The following is a 22,773-nucleotide window of genomic DNA, read 5'->3' as shown; positions in this document are numbered from 1 at the left end:
AAATCCCATCTCATTTATGAATGAGTTATACTTAAAACAATGACTTTTCACTCCCAGATGATGAGCTTGGCTCCCAGAGGCAGCGGTCTCGTTCAGTCCAATACTCCCCCAGACCACACCACGCAGACACTCTGGATGCTCATTACAATAAAGACAGACGAGCCTCTGCCAATGACCAGCTCGCAGACAGCAGGTATGCGACCAGCACCCACACTCATGGAGCATACTTTATTAGTGTCCTAACACTGTGACTGAAGAGGAGACTGAATGTGAGCAACTACACAACTCTGTTCAGACACAGTATACAGGCAGAGCTCAACACACAGGCAGTTGGAAGTATGCGTGTAAAATGCTAGAAAATAAAAACAAAGATGCATGTAGGCAAGTTGAGAGAACCACTGGATTGATGGGTATGATGACTGATGACAGGGAAACATGGCTGAACTGTTTTTCTGTGGAGATATGCAATGCCTGTTGTTTCTCCAGGGGCCTGAAGCGTGAAGCTAGTACAGACCTGTAGAGTAGATCCAGAGCTACATTCCTGACAGTCAACCTCCTCCCTCCTTCTCCTGCCTCTCCAACAGTCTGCTTATCAGCCCAAACACACCGGCTTTAAAAATAGATGAAAAAACAACATGTCTCTGCCTGTAAAGGAGCAAACAACAATCCCAAGCTGAGAGGAAAAGGGAAACAGAAGGCGGTGCTGGAAATGTTGTTTAAACACCAGCTACTGCGTTAGTGTTTAGAGTGGTGCGGGTGATGTTTTACTCTCAGGTTCATTTAAAAGAAGGGTGGTAAAAGTCATAATGCTTGCTGCTGCATGAAAAGATTAATGGTCTATGCAGTGGAACTCATTCAGGTGTAAGGAATGACTAAAGTGCCGCAGTCGAGCAAACCCTGTTTTGTTTTTTCCTTTTTTTTTCTTCCTTTCCTAGATTTACTGTCAAGAAGATAGTGGTGTTAATCATCTGAACATATTTCCTATCTGTGTTCTAGATTACATTATGACCAAGACCAGGAAGCGCACCATTACAGTCACAATGACACCTTATCGGTCTACAGCAGCCCATGTAAAGCAGCTTCCAGGCAGCCACGTGATGCACGCAGCATGCCACCCACTCCCCTCCTCACCCGCAACGCATACAGCAGCACACAGCTGAGGTATGAGCGTTATGTAGTTCTTTCATTATTTTGAAGACCCGCTTCATAAACGGCTCTTATGCATTACATTCACTAAACTTTAATTTTAATTGCAGATCAGAGGATTCTCCACAACACTTCCGCCAGCGTAGCGGGAGTCTGGAGTCACAGTCTCAGCTCATGATCGAGACCAAACCATCCATGCCAACACTGACTGTCCCGTCAGCTCGACGCAGCAACAGCACCGAGATGCTCGATGACGGTTCCTCCTACACAAGCCAGTCTAGTGTGGAATACAGCGTCCCTGGTAACCACCACACCCACGGGCGCAGAGTGCGCGGGCGCCACAGAAAAGACATGTACGCCAACACGGGCAGCATGCCCAACCTGGCTCAGCCAGACACTCGGTGCTATGGCTACCAGCCTCGGGCTCGGCCCACCACAACAGCCTACTATGTCACAGGCTATCCCAACTACGCAGAACCGGAGCCTTACTCCAATGGAGTCTATGTTTACGACAATGAAATGGAGGGACACTATAATGTTAACCCTTCCTACCACCACACCCAAACAGCTTATCAAAGCCCCAGCGTGTATGGTCACTACGGTAATGACGAGATAGACGGTGCATCACAGAACGTGTACGCCACGATACGGCCATCCAGGCAGCGTCCAGTGCCTCGAAGCAACGAACAGATCAACAAGAACATCCAGAAGGCCCTGGTGGCTGAACACTTGAGAGGCTGGTACAAACGTAACACTGCACAAAAACAGGCTGCGTACGACTATGAGTATGACAGAGGCTCCCAGCAGAGTCTGGGCTATCCAACCACGCATGCGCCACAAGCCTACAGCAGCAGGAACCTTTCCTACTCGTCAGGTTAGATAATTTCACAATGTCCTCTGAATTATTTTTCTAACACTGGTTCTACATGTTGGTGGGTTGTTTTCTGACTTGTACCATTTTTCTGCCATGTCCTCAGTGGCCTCCAGTGGAAACTGGCACAGTCACATGACCGGCAGTGCTATGCTGGAATATGACATGCCCGTGCATGCACCGCAGTCTTTCTCTTACAGCACAGCCTCCTACGCCCACTCCTCCCACAGCAGGTAAGAGGGGAAAAACCTGGCCCTCAGCTCTTCTACTTATCCAATAAGCCACTCCCTGATCCTTCTTATCCTCAGAGTTAAGTGCTAGTGTTTAATTACCTAGAGGGGATGGCTACAGAAAACACGAGCTGCTATTTGGTGTTTTATCCCTTACACCCATCAGCAATGTGAAATAATGTGTTGCCAATTTCATCTTTTCTTTACCTTCACCTATAAATTATGAAACTGAATCCACAAACAGGCCAGTGTTTAATTTCACAGCCGTATTCATTGATGGGATTAGAGGATCTGTGCTGCCCGCAGTCAGTTCCTCCTAAGAGCTTAAAAATGGTTCTGCTCTCCCTAACTGTCCACTGGCCCCTGCTCTCTTATAGATATGGCGACTCCTGGCACAGCCCTGATGGCCAGAGGTGCTGTGCCTTTATCCCTGCTAGTTCTTCCTCCTCTGGTTATCCTTCCACTTCCTCCCTGCCCTCTTCTTCCTTTCCCTCCTCCTCCCCCTCCTCCTACTACTCCCCTGGCTGTCGGGTCAGGCAGGTGGCCTCCAGCCCTGCGCAGCCACAATCCTCCAGAGGGCACAGGCTCAGTAAGGTGTCTTTTTCTAAAGGTAGCTCATAGTAAGTAAACAGCATCGGCCAGACCCCGTGCAGTTGCTTCTTTTAGTGTGCCCGCAGTCTGACTCGTGAGTCTGCTTGTTGATGTTTTGAAGTGAACTTTGCATTTTTGAGATGTTTGACTGATCATTCAGTGTCATGTCTGATACTGTGATTGCATGGCTTCCTTAAGAAAAAATATAAAAAAATATAAAAATGCTTGTCCTACTTCCTCCTCAACTGCCACATTGTCATCCAGTGGTCACATTTCTCCGCAGTCTTCCTTTACTGTCAAGATTTTGTTTGTTTTTGTTTGTTTGTTCTTTCCCTCCACTCTTTGCCCATGCGCTTTCATTCACCACTGACCTTTGCCCCCCTCTCATGCACAGATGTCTCCCAGAGTTTGAGTGGCGAGGATGTGATAGGATGGCATGCCCCCCTGGGTATTTAGAGAGGTGTGGTGGTGCTTCCTATGCTACTGACCAGGAAAATTATCCCCTCCCCCCCAATAATCAAAGTCACAGGAGAGAAGAAAGGGTGAGAAAGTGTAAAAACTTCCCCACATGGTGATGGTGATGTGTTAATTTTTATGCATAGCAGGGACTGACAGAAAGCACCAGATCATTTGATTTCACTGACGAACTTTGGTGCCTCGTGGTGGTGGGAGAGCACTTGTGTGGCAAAGGGAAAATGTGACCCCTGAGCACTGTTGCATTGGAAGGCCATGTGTTTGTGTATAGACGGCTATTGTGTCTGTGTGCATCTGCCTTATAACTGGGTGAGAATGTTTGACCCTGGCTTTGAAATCAGCATTCACATTACAAAATCTGAAACACAGGTGATGGCTCACATTGCTGTTTTATATTGACATTTTACCTTTGTAGTTTAGACGCACAGCCCAGGGTTAATCGATTCTAACCCCGTAGTCAGTCACAGTCAGCAGTTTGCAGCCTAATGTGTTTGTTTTGTGTGTTCATTACAGATCCTATATAGATGTCAGCCAAATGGACTCCCACATCAACAGCCAAATGCACACTAACATGGACCCCGAAGAACAGCTTTACTGGCATGAAGACTCAAAACCAGGAACAATAGTTTAGCCGGATACCTTACAACTGTGCAAAAACTTCACCTTGACAATACGTCACTGTGCCTTAAACTGCACTTACCTGTTTTGTAATTTCCTTGTAAAAGGAACCCAAAGAATGAAGGAATTTAACTTCTGTGGAACTCAGCACGTTAAATGAAGTATTCTCATTTCTGGATCTCTTGAACGCAGTTGCCAAACTGATGCCCATCCCTGTATTTTAAATCACAACAAGAACCCCATTGGAGTGTCTAATCACGGGGTTGCGAGTGTTTGTAGTGATGGGACCTGTGCACTGAAACTATACCAAGCCCTGCAGTGGACTGAATGGTATAGCAAAGGGTATAGCATTACTCTTTAGAGATACTGAACCAAGGACTAAAACTGTCTCTCTAAGAGGATACTGAGCGGCAATGAACAAAGAACATGACTGATCCTGTTGTGCTACTTGCACACTCATATGAACACTGTAACCATGAAGGATTAGACACGGATTTATAAGGTCACTAATGAAGCACTGAACTCGTTAAATAGGAGTCGAGAGAAAAGGCTACTTCCGAAAACATTCTGCAGTCACCTGATCCACGTTTCTATTACAACATCTGTTACCGTTCCGGTCTCTACACTCGTTTGTCATTTACAAAGTATTCAGTTTGCTTCACTGTCAATACTTACACCATAATTGAGCCAAATGCTTATTTGTTGCACCACTTAAGTATTACCTGAGTCACCAGTTTCGAATATTACTGCCTCTGTGGGAAGACAGAAAAACCAGTTTTGTTTTGTTTTGAACATGGTTATTTCATCCATGCTGGAAATCATGGACTGGTGCTCCAAATTTCTCTCAAGAGATTAAAACTGTGTAAATGTTGGTATGTAAATACACTGGCTTAGTCTTTTTTTTATTATTTTAGAGCATTTTTATGTATTTGAAAAGCATGTAATATATAGTAAACAATTATTGTTAAGCTGGTTCTTAGTAATTTGTATAATTACAATGGTTTGGATTAAAAAAAATTGAATTTCCCAGGGCTTTTGTTTGTGGGTGATATTTATTTAAAACTGAGCCTTCGAAGCGTCTTATCCCCCTTAGTGCAGGACAACACAGGATTTAAATCCAAATCCTTTGAATTAGCTAAATGAACGTCTGCTGGGCCAATTCAGTTAATGAAATTGGGTATAAAAGTGCAATAATCACCACTTCCAGAAGGAAAATAGGTAGAAAGTGTCATTTACATTTAATGACTGCAGAACACAACACAAATGAGTTTTCCTCATATAAATGGTTTGGAAGCTGCTTATCTGGTGTTCATTCAAGGAAGCAGATTATAGTAAGAGAGATAACTCTAAAGTACTGGGGTTTTTTTTCTTTTGAGCGTCTTAAGAATGAATGAATACAGAGCTGCAATCACTCATAATGACAGTCAAGTGTGAATAAATGAGCCGGTTATAGAAACTCACTGCTCTGCAGAGTTCTGTCGCTCTGCTGTACTTTCTCACTGCCTTGCTGTGTAACCAGGCGCTTTTTTGTGTGTGCGGGTTCTTAAGCTGTAAACCGACCAAACCAGTCTTTAAAGGCTGTCACACCCACTATGGGCTATAAAACCTCTCCTTGTGTCTTCTGTGTGAATGACAAGCTAGTGTTTATAGCATCAAACCCTCCCTGCAGGCATTCATGTTATGAGAAGTCTGTTTTACACATGTTATCCGAGCCCTCCTCCCTTCACATTGTACTATAACCTTTCACAACCATTCCCCTTCCTTTCCTTCCTGTGCTGCTGCACATTTTCTATCGATGTATCCTGCCTCGGGTCCCCTCTTTAAGACGGCCAGAGTTGAGCAGCTTTCCTTGCTCAGAGTGCCTCTCAGTTTTATGCTTCTTGAGCAAGCTCAAGGGAGGTCTTGGACAATTCCAGCTCCTCGGGCAGCGAAAGAGGGGGAGAGCTCTTCATCAGCTGTCTCCCTGTCTCGGCCGCGCCACACCAGCTGTAGTTACACATCATGGGAGGCTGTTCCAGCTGACACTTTACTACATAAACAATAGATTTCTATTGACTTTCTCTTTATCTAAAACGCAACACACAAAACTCTTGTAATGCAGAGTGGATTAAGGCTGTACATGGACTCCAATACCTGTGTGACTAATGGAAACGTCAGTTACGCAAAGTATTGAAACCTGTCAAGTACTGGAAGTACTGGCATCAAATATCTGCATTACAAGTTCATTGACTGAATGGTTTCTGATTTAAACCTGCACTAAACGGTGTTGAATAGTGTATTCGATTACCATGAGAACCATAGATTGTACATAAATGATCGACACAGCTCCTGGATCCTGAAGTGCCTTAAACCTGCATTCTGCATAGAGGCTTATGGGGAAAAACAACCCTTGGGGCAAACTAGGGAAGAGAGTGGTTGGAGACTGCAGCACAACCCAAATTATCATGAATGTGTGTAATGAACTCCTCACTTCGTGTCCTTGATGGGGTCGCTTCGTAGACAGGGACCATGTCTACGACCACTTGCTGTCAGTTGGCTTCTTCAAAAAGACTTTGGTGCCTTGATGTGGTGATAAAATGATAAGATGGAGTCAGTCTGCTATCAGTTTGCAACTGAATGAGGTCAAGTGGCAGTTACAAGCAATGTGTGAAAATACTGAAATGAACTATAATAAACTGCAAATGTGTTACAATCAACAATGGGAACAGAAGTTTCAAACAGCTCCAGAAGGACAGTGATCCAAGTGGAAAATGACCCGCCTGCTGGGCAGCCTTACTTTATATAGGTCATATAACCAGTATAACGGTCATATTTTGTGTATGACAACTCATGAGTGGGTACTGTCCGTTGATTTTCTGTCAGGTCCCCCCCCCTCGTTCAGCAAGTCTGTTTCCAAAATGACAATAGCAATGGCGGAAACACACGCACGACGCCTGACAACTGGACTTAAATAAACAATGGGTGGCGTCATGGTGGCGTGGTGTCCATCTTTTGTATAAATTTTCTTTTGTGTAAATAAGTTCATGCAAAAGAAAAACTCACCAAATCCCCTAAGCTCCATGGCTGTCCGTTTTAGGACCTTTCAGCTTCTTGTTTCCGCATTACAGCCCCGCAGCTAATATGTTTTAGTTCAGTTTCACTTTTTTCATTAATCCTTGATTTTCGTCAGTGCAGGCAGTTATATGATAAAGACTGTAATAGACCAGCTGTACACTGAGTGATTATTAAATATAGAATGTACAATGTTCCCAATGGTAGCACACACAGGAAGTGTCACGCATGAAACACTAAACTGAGCAGCCACAGGGCTCAGCCAAACTGAGATTAAAATGGCTTGAAATCATGCTGTGCTTACTCCCCGAATCCTGTGACTTCCCCAGGATTCAGGGAGTAATGACTCTGACAAGCTATGAAAGGTGAACGACTGGATTAGCTGACCAGGTCACATGCTCTCACAGCTCATTCCTCTCTCTTCCTTCAAAAGGAGGCAACAACAACAAACAAAAAAAAAAGCCCATGGACAAACCGGAAGGTGGAACAACTCACATGAGGATACAGCAGACAGCACAGGTCATGGTGGGTCATCATTAATGGGTCACATGATCGGCTGTGGTGTAGGTCTAAGCAGCCGAGATCTGCTGAATGACAGGCTGTTTGAGTTATGAGGCTAGCTAACCAGCTTAGCTAGCCACAAGCCAAAGCCTCTCAGGGAAGAGGAGGGGGGTGGGGACGCAGGGGTCAAGTGGAAGGCAGCACAGCAAGTACGCGTAACCATGCAAAAGCAAGCACTGTGTACTGTACATTGCTCAGTGTCCCGTGCAAGAAGCGCACAGCAGGTGAAAGCAGCTGATTTTTGCCCAGAAATGCACAGAAACAAGATTTTGGTATTGTAGAGTGTAAAAGAGGCCTCACTCCTGGAGAGACTGTGAAGAAGAAAAGACCAAACACACACACACACACACACACACACACACACCTCTGTTGGGTGTGCAGCAGCACACGTGCCGATACGATCTTCGCAGCAGCTGCATCAGCAGCTAGAACAAGGGCTTCCACTGTGCCCTCTGAGACATGACTTTACTTGACTAGACTGCCACCGGTGCTTATACTCACTCGTCCAAGTTTCACAATATGGATGCTGATGAAGCACCGCAGGACATAAATCAGTGCTGAAGTACAAAAAGGAGGGGAAACCCAGCAGCTGAGTCTAACTGAGCAATGCGAAGAGATCATCATCTACAGCAAACTTAGAAAGCAAAGGGTTAACATGGACCATCCTCTCGTTTTCCCCTCGCTGCCGCTTCAAACCGAATAACAGAGCATTAGGTTCTGGATGGATTCTTGTTATCTGCAATCAATTTTAAATGGAATCCAATAAAAGAGAAGCTGACACAGCGACTAAATCGGGTTTGGAGGTGAGTGAGTGCAGATGAATCCACTGTCAGCTCTCTGCACTATAATCTACTGCAAGCCCACTGATTAGCATTTGGGGTAAGTGGAGAGGAAAGTAAAGTTAACCAATCCATCACTGTCAAGATGAAGCACTCAAAGATTCAGAGGGAACACTGATGGTCACGGGTCACCTTTGAAGTCTTTATTTTACAATATTGACAAAGCAGTTTGACTTGAGACACAGCAGTCCTCTCTCTTTTGTCTACTTTTTATTTGGATGAGCATCGGGTGGGCTGGTGGACTGAAGCTGGTGTTACATTTTACGTGAGCAGATTATTCAATCCAGCCTCCGAGCTTCTTGGCAGTACAGCTAAACTGAACGTGCACTCTTCATTCTTTGTTAAAAGGCAACACTCGTGCTGCTTTCGCAATTTTAGCTGAGCACAAACAGACAGGGCTGACGGCTGTTTCTGAGAATGATTGAACACAGATTTCGTACCCAGGGTTAAGTCTGCAGCTGGTTTTACAGGAACACTTGCACACTGCATAGCAGAGATGTGAGGCTGCACTCACACGCCCTCATCACTGTTCGGAGAAAGAAAAAAAAAAAAAAAAAGTACCCTGACGAGTTCTGGGTAGAGTGACAGAAGCCCTGAGGTAAAGATAAAGCCCTTTAGATAACAATCTTTCATTTTAAATCACAAGCTGTGCATGAAACTTCAAGGGGTTTAGACTGAGAGAGACAAACGTATGAAATCTAAGCAAAATTTAAAATAAAAAAAAAGTCTGAATCTTTGGCACACAGATGTGCATTTGGTTCTTCTCAAATCCAGTCACTCTTTAACTTTTATTTCAGAAAGTTGTTTATCTTTTGAATGGTTTCCTCCTGCTGACCCAGAGAATCCAGCAGAATGCCCATAAACGTCTTCTTCAGTCCAAATCCATCCATCTTGTTCTCCAGCTTATTCTGCATATTGCGTTTGCGACACGAAGCATGTGCAAATATTACTGAAAAACAAACCCGTAGAAAAATGTCAGCTGTAATATCACACTTTGAGGATCTGGAAAATGTGTTTCATTGATTTCGAAACATTTCATGATGTCACAAATGCAGTGATCATTATGCTCTGAAGAATTATTAGACATTCAATCACCCAGTCCCCTCTGAAAGCCAAACTTACAAGTCAGGGGTAAAGTGATGGCCCACATGAATACCAAGATGCTCCCCAGCATGGAAATCAATATGCAGCTGGTAACCATGATCAAAATGATGAACGCTGAAGGTTTCTGCTTCTTAAAGTTGTTGATCGCAGCTCCGTTCTCCCCCACCCACACCGACACCACGAACACGACCGACACCACAACTATGGCTATGAGCGTCTCCAGAGGTTTCAGGATCCTGCAAGGCAGCAGCATAGAACATATGAGGGCAAGTTTAAATAGCTTTGGCATACTGCTGAACTTGACGCCATGGTAACGACGCACAACCCTTGTGTGCAATATTCGTCTGCCCAACTCCAGGTCCTACCCCTCGGGTTATACCTCCTTATGTGCATTTTATAATATGTAAAATAACTTGTGTAAAGTGCGCTTTTCTACTGCTCAGCTTCACACGATTATGACACTCAGGTATACACAGACATACACAGCCAGTAAATAACTCATGTTCAGTCCAAGCATGCAAAAGGCACTGTGTACATGCTGCATATAATGTATTTTGTCAGTATATTTATGTGATTTAAGGCTCTCTTTTTTTTGCCTTAATGTCGTTATGCTTGCATAATGACAATAAACAGTCCCGAATCTTGAATCTGACATGCAGCTGGAGCACAGGCGCTGTGCTTGTGTGCTAACTGGCTCCATCAAGTGGTCAGATGCTGTGTGTGCAACAGCAACTGCTGAGTGGATCAGATTGGTTTACAAAAATCAAATCTCAGATTAGTTTAATTGTACGAAACAGCAGTAGGGGCAAATCAAGAAAAATTTAGCGAATAAAAAGAATTAGAATAAAGTCAAAATTTCAAGATTAGAGAAAAAAGTCGAAATGTGGAGATTACAGTTGTTTCAAGACAAAATGCCACGGTTGCTCTGCCCTCTGAGTTGGTGAAAGTACTTCAGAATCAGTTTTAGCAACAAGGAATGAAGGGAATGATTTCTCTTTTGAAACAGCTTGTAATGGACAGTTCGTAGGGCATCGATAGTTTCAATATCAGAGCATGTATGTTGTATCACACGCTGGCTGATCACTAACTCATGTACACAGGCAAACGTGGCAGTTTGTCTTGAAACAACTCCATTTTTCTTAATGTGCCCCTAATACTTATAAGTGTGTGTACACTTGGGATGATTAATATTTTTCCACTGAAACTGAGAAACGCCCCTTGCTGTTTGCAACCTGATGCCACTAAACCTGTTTCATAAAAGAAAAATGGAAAAGTTGTGAAATGCAAACAAAACAAAAATAGACAAAAAACAAACAAACAAACAACTCTGGTGGAACATTTCACACTAAAACTTAGAAATATGACTTGATAGAAAACAAGCATCCAAAACAGGTTGAGTTTGCCTGAAGTGTTGCTGTTAAAAGATTCAGAGAAGACAGTCCAAAAGTGTGGGGGTGTCACCGAGTTAGCTGTGACCTCTTCAGACCCTTGCGCAACACTGCATAATAGCACAGGAACACTTCTAAAAACTACTGATGAGAAATACATTTTAAACTGGTGCATCCACAAATGCAAGTTAAAACTGCATATAAGCAAAACCAGAGCTGTCCTCTTTGCGCTGACCACATTCAAGATGGACTGGAAAACTGTGCTGTGGATATTCTCAGGGCTAAAGAGGAAAAGCAGAATCAGTGATGGTATCAAGGTGCGTTAGCGCCCATGTGCATGCCTTCATGCATGTGTGAAGGCCCTGATAACACTTAACGATTTAAATACTTGGAGCAACATATACTGCTATGCACATGATATCCTTTTCTTTTTCTTGTTTCATGGAAACTACAGACAGTGCAAAAGATGCCAAACCACATTCTTCAACAGCAGGGCTGCTAAACTGGCTCGTCGGCGGCTCAGATGTCTCACACACTAAAAACATTTAGAGCACTAAGGAACAGAAAATAGAATTAACTTTTGTGAGGCTGAAATCTTACAAATCCAGGATAGGACAATCTGAGCATTTATTACATTTTCAAAACACAATAACACTTCTTATTGTCCAAATTTGATATAATCACGTTGTCTAGGGTTTAAATAAATCAGCAGATTGAAGCATTCTATTCTCATCTCCATCAAGACATCAAGATATCTCTTGTGCCTGTGCAGACATATTTGCTTTGTGATAGATCCAGCCTTGGCACGACGACAGTGATGCCACCAGGCCAAGTCCATGACCTCAGTAAATGTGGCTAGTGGCCTGCTAAGCAACTTAGTCAGGCTTTGTTGGATTACTGGCATCAAAAAAGCTCAAGAAAACTTCAGGAAACACGGCTTGATGAAGGTGGAAGCGGTTAAAATGTAGCATGATCAACTCATTGTCATATGCAGATGTTCGTCCTTTTATAGCAGAAAAGTTAATCTCCACAAAGTCCACAGAGGCTCTTTGGGCATTCTGTGGTACTTTTACTTGGAACTTTTCCTTTTGCAGTGACTTTTTCTTTTAATGTCTTGTTACAGTCACCTCATCTATACTTTGACGGTTTAGCTCTACTTCCTCATATTTAGCTCTATTGTTTAGTCAACATGGAGAGCTGATTTCTTGCTAATTTGTAGGAATGTTGCTCTAATCCTGAAAATCCTCTTCTTCTTGTAGGTTTGGTCTACAGGTATAATACTGAGTACACTGCACATAGTCCCTACTTAATCTGCCTACACTGACTTTTAATACTTCTTTGGTAAGTTTGCAAAAATGCCTTCAAACCGTACAAACAGTATAATATTACACTGATTTATTTTCTCCGAGTTATCATATATCATATACAATAACACTATAAAACAACTGACTTTCACAAACACACAGCACAGACACTGTTTGCTCTACACTGAATGGAAATAGCATCACAGGGTTTTCTGAAAAACCAGACGTGTCAAAGTTCTCCCTGACAAATTTTCCAGTGCTCACTAATCAGGAGACTGGGGGCCTCTGATTAGGTTGCTGTTTTATCACCAGTGCTATCTGCAATATAACAGCTGACCAGAAGGCTTATGGGGCTTTCATGACCACAGCAACAGTGTTGTGGCACAGCTCAGTGGACATCATTATTTTTAGCAGGCTGGGCTTTAGAAGCAAAGCCAGGATGTTTTAGATCAGAGATAATATATGTCACATCTACCTTGTATGTAGTTACAAGATAATAAACGACTTCAGAAAATTCCTTTGCATAAGCACGTGTCTGTGCATGGATCTTGTTTTAAGTTATTCTACTTAAGTCCATTCTCAAAATTGTCTGCAGATACCTGTTTCACTGTTTAGAGCAGCCCCCACAAACGCAGGCTGTTTCTCAACTATAGAGTTAATATATGTGCATTTTAACACTGCTCAAATTACATTCTCATTTAATGATCGGTCGTTGGTTCTGGCACCAAAGAAATAAAAGTTCATATTGAGAATATAACAATAGCAGTGCATCACAGTCATTGTACTTTATGCGAGCTGGGTAAATAAACAAAAAAGACGAAGTTCTCTGATATAACATTACTTACCCGACGAGGAGGAAAACGGAGGTGACCAAAGACAGATAATTAGTTTGATAATAAAGCAGGTTGCTGACGACTCTGTTGTTCCATTTCGTAAAATCTTTGTCTGGTTTTGCGAATCTATTTGAGCCCGGAAAGAAGTCGGTCCACGGTCGGAGCGGTGCCACCTCCACCCTAGCCATCACTTCTGCCCCCTTTACTAAATCTGACAGCGCACAGAATCTGACAGACAATCGCCCTTAACTTCAAACCAGAATCTCGCGAGACTTGTTGTTGCACGTTCGTTAAAAACACTGCCTGACGAAACCTCGCGCTATTGGTTAGTAAAGTGCCCGGTATGGAAACTCTTCCGGCCAGCTTTCACGAGAGATAACAGGACGGTGTTATGGCAAATAGTGGCGATTTGTGCGCATATAATCTCCTTGTTAAGTTGTAGGTCAGTTTGTCTGTTGTTTTTGGTTACACATACGTTGGCATGGAAAAACATCAACGTGAAATGTTCACGAGAGCTGCTCGAGCGCAGGAGCATGCGTTCAGTGACTCATAGCTAGCTAGCTAGCTCGATAGAAGTAGTGATACACAACCAAGCAGCAGCCCGTGACAACGTGTCTTTTGTCTGTGCAGATGTGGAGCAGGTTACTGAGTCCTCGTGTGAGTGGTAGAGCAAGTTTGTGTTGGAGAAGCCTGTTTACCATGCAGCTAAAGACCAGCGAGTTCCAGTCCCTGTTCACTGATGGACTGAATGGATTGGCAGGTGAGGCACAGCTGCGGAAGGACACGTGCTAGCTGCACGGTCACTTAAACCTCTGAGTTTTCGCCTATTTGTGAAATGTTAATACCCGTGCACAATGACAGAGTGACTGACAACTTGATCACTTCCTATTAAAAATAAATGGGGACACTCGGAGAGCAGTTAAGTAACGAAGACCGCCCGTCGGTCTGTTACTTACTTTCTTATACAATTAATTATTAATGCAGTTTTTATTCAACATCGAGGTTTTTTTTATTAGGTACAGGTTTATTGTTTTAATGCATTGCGCTTCCATGGCGAGAAATTGAGTTTACTATACCGGAAAGAAGGGTTTGATGATGGTTCTTCTATGTTGATAGTAATAATTGCTTTATTTATTTAGTATTAAAACAGAAAGCTTGGAAATTGGGACCAAATATAAAACGGGATTTAAAAGGAAAATAAATATTAAGACAGAAAAAGCACTGCATCAGAAACGTATTATATTGTAAGAGCCAAAAAACACATGAAGCACTCTGAGAGCCCAAATCTCCACCAAGGCAGCTCACTCGCTGGACAGTAAGAAACACTTTTAAATAGCTCTGTGTAGCATTATTATTGTTTTGACCTTCAGATCAATCTACTAACCTTGAATGAGAGGTTTAAAGCCCAAATGGGACATGAAATTCTAAATCTTTATACAGTGCTAACCACACTTGTAAAAATCATAGTTTCTAAGTTATAAAGCTTTTTGTCAGTTTATGACCAACAAGTCATTAAGTTGACCTTGAAGACCTCAGTGGGTCTAAGCCAAAATTTAATGGATATCATAATTAATGTCAAACTTTTGAGCTATCGTGTTTACAGACAGAAATAAACACGTTCATGAACAGTACCAGAAACACAAGCTCCTTGAACGAAAGCAAAAGAGAATTAAAAACCAAATGAGAATATAAAGCAGCAATAAGAGGGCGAAAGACAAACCAGAGATATCAATGATGTCACAAAAGCAAGTTTATAAAAATGTGTTTTTTCTAGTGATTTCAAGTAGTCACCAATTTTATCTTATCTCCTTGGGCAGATTGTTTTCGAAAGTTTGGGGCTGTGATGGCAATAGCACGGTCACCTTTAGATTTAAGTCTTGACTTTAGAGCAACCAGAAGGGCCTCAGCTGCTTTAAAAGTGACTAGTAAAATAATTTAAAACTTTTAAAACACATTATAAAACATGTAGACAGGTAGAAGCAGAGCTGCTGCATTTTAATCTGGTTGGAGGCGAGACTGACTTTTCATTTATGCCAGAATGATTGAATAGCCTGTGGATGTTATTTTGAAGAAGCCGGGCCAAATAGGTTTTCAACGTTTGCGTGAAAAGTCACCAAGTTATAAGAAGCTGTCATTCCCTGATGTTGTCCCTCAACCTGCCTGAATAAATCCTGTTGATTAAAACAGCCATAGACCCTTTTTTCACATATTTTGATGGTATGAAAAGCAGAGTTGGATTTAAGTGGGAGTCACGTCAGTAAAACATGATAGTGAATCAAAAACAGAACATACCCCAGAGTGACTGATTTAACTGATATTTGTGATGATGGCTGCATTTCAAACTTCACTTTAGCATCTTTGATGCAGTGCTTCACAGATGATGCAACTGTTCTTTCTCTTCTGTGTCAGAATGTCTGCTTCAGGACCAAAGCAGTGTGTAAAACTTGCCCCCTTTTTTTTAAAGGTATATTTAGACGAGAAAGAGATCGTGAGATGTAAAACTCCCTGTTTTATTAACAGACTAAGGATGAAATAGTTAAAATTTTTAAACTTGTCAGGTGATTTGCAAGATAGCAAATACACTGCAGAGGTCAAAACAACCTCCAGGCACAACTTCTGAAAAGTTTCCTGAGTGTGTTTGCACGGTTTTTCCAGAGGTGTTTGAGAAACACCAGCATGAGCTGAGGATAGCTGGAGGTGCTGTGCGGGATCTGCTGTCTGGGAAGCGGCCTGAAGATGTGGATTTTGCTACCACAGCCACTCCAGAGGAGATGAAGCACATGTTTCAAACGGCTGGGATCAGGATGATCAACAATAAAGGAGAGAAGCACGGGACTATCACTGCACGAGTAAGAGGCTCTGCTGTGTAACGCTGATGAAGTCTTTCATTTGTCTAAATAATGCTAAAAGCTGTTTTGAACAGTGTTAAACTTAAATGTCAGCGACTGCTTAACCAAACTTGCTGTCCTGGTATAGTTATGGTAGCTAATGTTGTTTGAAAGGAACAATAACTTTATTACTGATTTCTTAGAAAATGTATATTTTCTGTCTGTTTTTGTCTAATAGAAAATAAAATGCACTTAAGAAAATAATAAGTATTTAGACAGCTACATTTGAAGTGTACTCTATAGATAGATGCTGGGTGCCATTTTTAAAGATTCGCATGAGGTTCAGATTTTAGAGTTGGTGTTTATGGTAAATATGGGTGAAGGGGAGGTCATGTGAGTTAACAAGGCAAGAATTAGTAAAGCTTAAAAATGCATCGCAAATATTAGAGCTAGTTTGTCCAAATCAACACTTGTGATGATTCTTAAAATAAAAACCAAATGAAAAAAAAACAAGCCAGTCAAACAAGGTTTTAGGCTGAATGAGCTTTCTTCATAATTAGGATTAAGAATTAAATGTTTTAAAATTTAAATGAACAAATCAAAAAGTTAGTCTCATACAGTAGCTGTTTTATATTTTAAGGTAAATAACCTACAGAATTACAAACTAAAAGTGTAATTGTCCACATTCTTCACATCTGTTTATGACCACGTGGTCATGTGAGGGTCAGTTTTAATGGTGGAATAAAGTAAGTGTGCAAATATAAAGTAAATACGTGAGCAAAGATTGTGATGATTCACTGAGCAGCCAGCTGCATCATCAGTCTGATCAGTCAAATCTTTAATCTTAATGGAAAGATTGAAATGGTTGAATGGCCCTGATGCATTGCATAAATAAGCAGCCCACTAACAGGATGATCTTGATGAGTGTTTCCTTTATTGGGTGTTTGCAGCTGCACAATGAGAGCTTTGAGGTGACCACACTGCGAGTGGATGTTCAGACTGATGGACGTCATGCAGAGGTGGAATTCACAACTGACTGGCAGAAAGACGCTGAGCGGAGAGACCTCACCATTAACTCCATGTTTCTGGGTAATTTCCCTTCTTCTCCACTGAGCCTAAAAATGGACTGTACAAAGAATTGATAACACTGAGCTTCTTTCACCTGTACCTTCACCTTCACCCAAAATCTAAAAACCATTTTCATCTAGCACGTTTTATTTTTTTTAAATGATGATGTTTCAAGTATTGTACAGCTGTGATAATGGGACAGATTCACCATTTAAGAAATAAATCTGGTCTCCAGAAAAGTGAAGCCAAAATTAGGAATGTGTTCTTGGTGTTTTTCCTGAAATCTGTTAACTGATGCTTGACAGTGAGTTCAAAAGGAAGCTTAAGCCACAGGAAGCACTCGAGCAGGTTGTCCAGAATTTTCTTGGCAATCACAGAGCAGAGAACTTGAGTTTGTATTGAGAATAAACACATTAAAACAGTTTTGGAAGTACTTAAAATGTCAGAAATTATGTTGCTATATTGATATTTAAAAATGTCAAAACATCAGTGATGTGCATCTCAAACCTGCCATGCAAGCTTAAATCAGTTTTCATATGCGAAATCAATGTAAAAACAAACAAATTAAAGAGAACTAGAAGAAGAGTCGGTCTGAAGTTCCCAGTTGCAACCAAAAAGTATTGTTTTTGTATTCCAATTTTTTTGTGACAAGTCGTGTGACTCTGCTTCCTATAACAGGTCTGGACGGCACATTGTATGATTATTATCGTGGATATGAGGACCTGCAGAACCGTAAAGTGCGGTTTGTTGGCAGCGCTGAACAAAGGATCAAAGAGGACTACCTGAGAATACTACGATATTTTAGGTAACTTTCTCATTTCTTTTTGTATCTACTTGAGACTGTGAAGTTTAAAAAGCAGATTGTCTTCCTTGTTTGACGTGAGCCTACTAACCACCTCACTCCCATCATTTTGTCGCAGGTTTTACGGCCGAGTTGCTTCGGAGCCCGGTGACCACGAGTCTGAGACACTGACTGCCATCAGGGAAAATGGTCACGGACTGGGCTCTATATCGGGAGAGCGAATCTGGGTAGAGCTAAAAAAGTTGGCGGTCGGGAACCATGCTGCTCACCTGCTGGAGCTGATCTATAGCCTGGAGCTGGCTCAGTACCTTGGTGAGAGAGGGAGGGTACGGCTGGGTGTCTTAATAATTAATAACTCCAGATAAAAAATGTTTATATGTTTATGTTCAGCTGTTTTTAAAAAGAAGAAAAGGTAAATCTGACATTTTAAGAGTTTTTCACATTATATCCAGCACTACCAAAGATGAATTAGAAAAATAAATTGTTTTAAAAAGGAAATCATGATGGTTGCAGCTCAGATGTCAACATTAGTTTTTCCCTGTAGGTTTTTTTTATTTATTTTTTTAATTTTATGTATTTATTTAGCTGACGGTTGCACCTACACTCATACTCATAGAACTGGTTATTATTTGTGAAATATGCTTTTTGTAGACAACATTTTTTTTTACCCAATATGGTCAAATCTGACCTCTTTGTGTAGAGCATGGTATCCCTTTTGCCTTGGCACGGATCCTTCTTAAAAGTGGGCTGAGGGGATGGCAGTGAAATCATTGTTTTCTTCGCATAGGTCTGGACATAATGGATCAAATGTGCCAACCTTTTTCTTGCAATTTGCAGCTGTTTATAACTGGGAGAAAGTTTTGGTTTCCTTCCCTGAGATAAAGAGGATTAAGTGCCTCCTGATGTCTGTGGTCCTCTGAGCTCTATTTTTGCCTCGTATCTAATAAGGTTGTATTTCCTCTGATTTAACTCTTGTTAAATTAGTATTTAATAGGATTGAGGGAGAAATCATTCTACCAAACATTTTCTGTCTTGTTACACGTCAGTTCTGGTCACTCCCTCCTGTCCCTGCTGCTCCTCAGGGTTACCTCCAGATGGCGATATTGACGAGATGAAGCGAGTGTGGCAGAACGCCAAAGACCGCTCTCCCAAACCCATGACCATGCTGGCTGCTCTGTTCCGCTCCCCAGAGCAGGTGGAAAAGATGGACATCCGATTGAAGGTGTCCAGAGAGGAGAAGAACCTGGCACTGTTTGTGGTCAAATACAGACGGGAGCTCTGCAAGAGAGAAGATGAGCCAGACAGCCTCAAACCTTTCACTGACTTTATTATTGACGTAAGTTTCTTCTTCTTCCACTCAGTCTGTACAGAGAATATTATTTCCAGACCAATGTGGTCACTGATATTAGTCACATATGTGTTTAAAAAGCCAGTTTCACAGACATTAATTAACCCTTTGAGTCTGTGAATGTTCCCTACCATAGCCTTATCCCGCTGTGTCGCTAATGTTCAAGAGTTGCCAGCCTGCAGCCGTCATTCACAACAGACTGCAGCATGTTCTCATCCGACTGTTACGGCTTTGTTTTCAGAGGCAGGAAGTATTTAGGAAATGTGTGGCATCGTTAACCAGAGCTGAACCAAAACCGCTGCTGATCTTTGATGAAATATTTATCTTTGCAATGTTTGTAGAATAAAAAAAAATAGTTTCCAAAACATTCTGGTAGTTATTTTTGTAAATGGTGCATATTTCACAAATCTTAGCTGAACCTTAGTTTGTGTTATAGCAGTATTTGTTTTAGCTGTTATTTTAAAGTTGTTTTGTTTTTTTATGTGGAAATGTCAACATAAATCGCTCTGGTGTTTAGATTTGCTAAATTGATTTGACACTAGTTTAAGCTTTGATCAGTTTTCGTTACAACCCAGCTCATAAGCTGAAACACACCGGAGAGAGACTGACACCAGAGTTTATAGAAACATCAGTTTTATTTTTAATTCGTTTATAATCTCATCTATCAAAGCCAGCCAACACTGTGAACTGCCACTGCAGGAGAGCAGGGGGTAGCAGAGGAGCCTAGAACAGGTCAAAGAGCCGAACCAAAACCACATCTGTTAGGGTCAAATACTCTACAGCAGGGGTAGGCAACATCAGGCCTCGAGTGCCGGTGTCCTGCAGGTTTTAGATCCCACCCTGGGTTAACACACCTGAATCAAATGATTAGTTCATTACCAGGCCTCTGGAGAACTTCAAGAAATGCTGAGGAGTCATTTAGCCATTTAATTCAGCTGTGATGGATCATGGACACATCTAAAACCTCCAGGACTCGAGGCCTGGAGTTGCCTACCCCTGCTCTACAGCTACCAAAACACTCTGCTAGTTCTTTCTGTAGTTAGTGCATCTTTCACAAACTGTAGCTCAACTTCAGTTTTAGTTGTAGCAGTATTTTTTTAAAACTGTCATTGAAGTTCTTAAAGACATAAATATGAAATTGTATTTAGATTTGCTAATTAGACACATGATTCCACATTCAAGCTAAAGTATAATAGACAATTTCAACACTATAAAGCCTACATTATTGACATTCTACACTTTCTTTATATTTCCATGTATAACTAGACATACATGCTGGGCAGTATTTATAAGGGAATAGTATTGTCTTTTATATGTAGTTATTTTGTTTTCTTTGTTCTTTTTTAAATGTACTTGAGTAAAATGAACACATTTTAGGGACTAATTGGGAAAAAAAAGTGTTGCCAATGCAAACAAAGGCAGCAGGATTTTACAGATAAGACATTTTATGAAAGTTTAACCTAACTTGACCGCAAAGAGAGATCAGAGGCACAAAGTACTGTGATATTTAGAATCCGTATATCAGTCGCTATATGCTTGTGGTCAGTACAAACAATGGTAGTAAGAACCATAGTTTTAAATGGCTCTATACAACATTATTATTATTACTTTGACTTTAAGATCAGTTTATTGGCCAGGGGTCAAATGCGACATATTTTAAATCTTTCTACAATATTTTCTATATGTTGAAAATACACACCGCACTTGTAAGTATTGTTTCTAAGTCATAAACACTCCCGTGCTATGGAAATGTGCTTTGCTACCAGCGCGAGTAGTCGTTTCTTGAGCTGCTGACGAAAACTAATTATGGAAACTAACAAACATACTGATTGTGACATGAAAGCCTCGTAAATGTCAAGATGAGGTAGATTTTTACAATGTTTTGTACACAGACAGTAAAGAGTATGACCATCAACAGGAAGTATCCTGAAGTTTAAAAAGAGCCATCAAGACATTTATGCAAATATAGCGAGTAAAGGAGGGAGTTGGTTTATTTCTGGTTTATTTAATCCAGTGACTCTTGCTTCATGTCATTCAATTAGTGAATGAAAATCAGCTGAACAAGTAAGAGTTTTAAGTTCCACCATTTAATGGTTGCAGCTTTCTTTAAAAAATAAAAAGTGATCGGTGCAGAGTCAGCTTAGGCCAGGAGGGCTGCCTGGTTTATAACATGCTGGTGGATCCCTGACTGTGAGCGAGGAAGTGAACATGTACAACACCTTGTAGGATTAAGCAATAATTGAAAGATGGCATGTTTACTGAATATATAAAAAGTCAGTTTGGGAGAGACGGTGTTCTGTTCTCACCATTTTTCTGAAGTTATTTTCAAAACCAAATTTAGTCGTTGTATCTTAAGCTGTCACTTTTTTAGACTGTTTTTGTTCTTATATCTTTTAATTAAATTTTTTTTTACTCAGGTTGACATTGATAAACAAAAACACAATACTTTAACCCTTCCATCACCACAGGCACCACTGGATAAAGTAGACGGAGAAAGAACGAAGACTGGTTTCTCTGGTTTCTCACTGGGCTTGTCTCGCCTTATAGAGCAGATTTCTTTATTTGGGTTTTGCTGTGTGCATGTTGGTTTGACGTTGGCTGAGAGTCAGTTGGAAAAATGTGCAGCTGCATATTTTTAACCACTCAGGATTTAAGAGAATTTGAGTCAAAACGGTGGCGACAGTTTAAGATTTGTCTGCTTTTGTTGCCAGACCGCTGTCAGTCAAACCTGATCAGACCACAGTGTCCTGAACAGTTCAGCCAAGTATTTACTGTAAATGGTCAACCTTTCTTACTGTTGCTTGTGACTGGGATGTTCTAGAAAATCCCTCTGTGGTTACTTCGATTCACACACATGTCGCATCCTTTCAGAGTCGGGAGCTGGATTCCCAGAGTAAAGTGTGCGAGCTGCTCAAGTACAAAGGTGAGGAGAAGCTCCTGTCAGAGCTGAGCAGATGGTCCATCCCTCGCTTCCCCATCAGCGGGCACGATCTGAGGAAGCTGGGCATCACCTCGGGCAAAGAGATAGGCGCCACCTTACAGAAGCTCCGTGACATTTGGAAGAAGAGTCATTACCAGATGGACAAAGATGAACTGCTGAGTTATGTAAAGCTATAAACAAGCAGAGGAGCAGAAATGTTTTTGTTGTGTTTAGATGGTAATCACATGGACGCTTGATGCTGCGACTGCACTGCTCCTGGGTATTGTTTGAGCAGCCTGATGCTCAAACAATCAGAAAGGACACTACGGTGAGTGAGACATGAAATCGGGCGGAAAAATGCTCTTTAGCCTGAGCCTGCAGCCTTGGGCCACTATTGTTGATGCTCAGCCAGTTGAATTCTCATCTTTTGCAGTAAACTCGCTCTGACCTGTAAAGGACGACAACACATGGAATAAATTCAGTTTATTCACAGTAGATGTTTATTTTCATTGTTCACATGATGATAGGAAGCAGAGGAATGTTTGTGTCTGTGGCTTTTTTATGTTGACTGTATTTCTGTTTTCTGTACAGATCATTTTACACTTCTACTAAAAGGTTGTTTTCATGGCTGCCCTTTTCTGCATGCTCTGTACAATAAAAGGTGGCCCTCTGTGTGTGAATGCTAATGTTTCTGGCACTGTGAGAAATAAAACATTTTGTGCTGGAGTGAGATTGCTCCTCCCTCCCACAGAGATGAGACATAAAACCCGCTGATCTCCTTTACTACCGCTCTCTGT

General features: G+C 41.6%; 3 protein-coding genes across 8 annotated transcripts in view; 2 read left to right on the top strand and 1 right to left on the bottom strand.

Moving 5' to 3' along the window:
* The window catches only part of frmd4ba (FERM domain containing 4Ba), a 41,286-nt gene extending 36,326 nt beyond the window's left edge, over positions 1-4,960 (top strand). For 2 of the 5 annotated variants that reach the window (XM_013909233.1, XM_013909230.1), the window contains exons 19-24: positions 58-193; positions 997-1,161; positions 1,257-2,020; positions 2,124-2,250; positions 2,625-2,857; positions 3,233-3,372. In XM_013909233.1, the coding sequence (XP_013764687.1) occupies positions 58-193; positions 997-1,161; positions 1,257-2,020; positions 2,124-2,250; positions 2,625-2,857; positions 3,233-3,294 (1,487 nt within the window). In that variant the 3' untranslated portion in view covers positions 3,295-3,372. Of the gene's footprint in view, positions 1-57; positions 194-996; positions 1,162-1,256; positions 2,021-2,123; positions 2,251-2,624; positions 2,868-3,232; positions 3,381-3,825 lie in introns of those variants that run through there. The other 3 variants (XM_013909232.1, XM_013909231.1, XM_013909234.1) reach the window with 3 other exon arrangements.
* Positions 4,961-8,502: 3,542 nt separating this feature from the next.
* arl6ip5a (ADP-ribosylation factor-like 6 interacting protein 5a) lies at positions 8,503-13,278 on the bottom strand. Its single transcript, XM_005726604.1, has 3 exons — positions 13,023-13,278; positions 9,504-9,721; positions 8,503-9,330 (listed from the first exon to the last, which is right to left on the bottom strand). The coding sequence occupies exons 1-3, from the start codon at positions 13,196-13,198 to the stop codon at positions 9,170-9,172; spliced, it is 555 nt and encodes a 184-aa protein (XP_005726661.1). The 5' UTR covers positions 13,199-13,278; the 3' UTR covers positions 8,503-9,169.
* trnt1 (tRNA nucleotidyl transferase, CCA-adding, 1) lies at positions 13,271-22,737 on the top strand. 2 transcript variants are annotated; one of them, XM_005726606.2, is made up of 8 exons: positions 13,271-13,335; positions 13,641-13,770; positions 15,666-15,859; positions 16,789-16,927; positions 17,585-17,711; positions 17,827-18,020; positions 18,791-19,044; positions 21,928-22,737. In XM_005726606.2, exons 2-8 carry the CDS (start codon positions 13,641-13,643, stop codon positions 22,171-22,173), a joined length of 1,284 nt encoding a protein of 427 aa, XP_005726663.1. In that variant the 5' UTR covers positions 13,271-13,335; the 3' UTR covers positions 22,174-22,737. The 2 variants fall into 2 exon arrangements, with proteins under 2 accessions (XP_005726663.1, XP_005726662.1); XM_005726605.1 differs by having other exon boundaries at positions 13,328-13,452.
* Positions 22,738-22,773: the final 36 nt, after the last annotated feature.

This window comes from Pundamilia nyererei, unplaced genomic scaffold (assembly GCF_000239375.1).
Source record: "Pundamilia nyererei isolate P.nyererei 1_Seehausen unplaced genomic scaffold, PunNye1.0 scaffold00021, whole genome shotgun sequence".
Lineage (NCBI taxonomy): Eukaryota > Metazoa > Chordata > Actinopteri > Cichliformes > Cichlidae > Pundamilia > Pundamilia nyererei.
The sequence above is the reverse complement of the archived record's forward strand: the minus strand, read 5'-3'. Positions and strand labels throughout refer to the sequence as shown.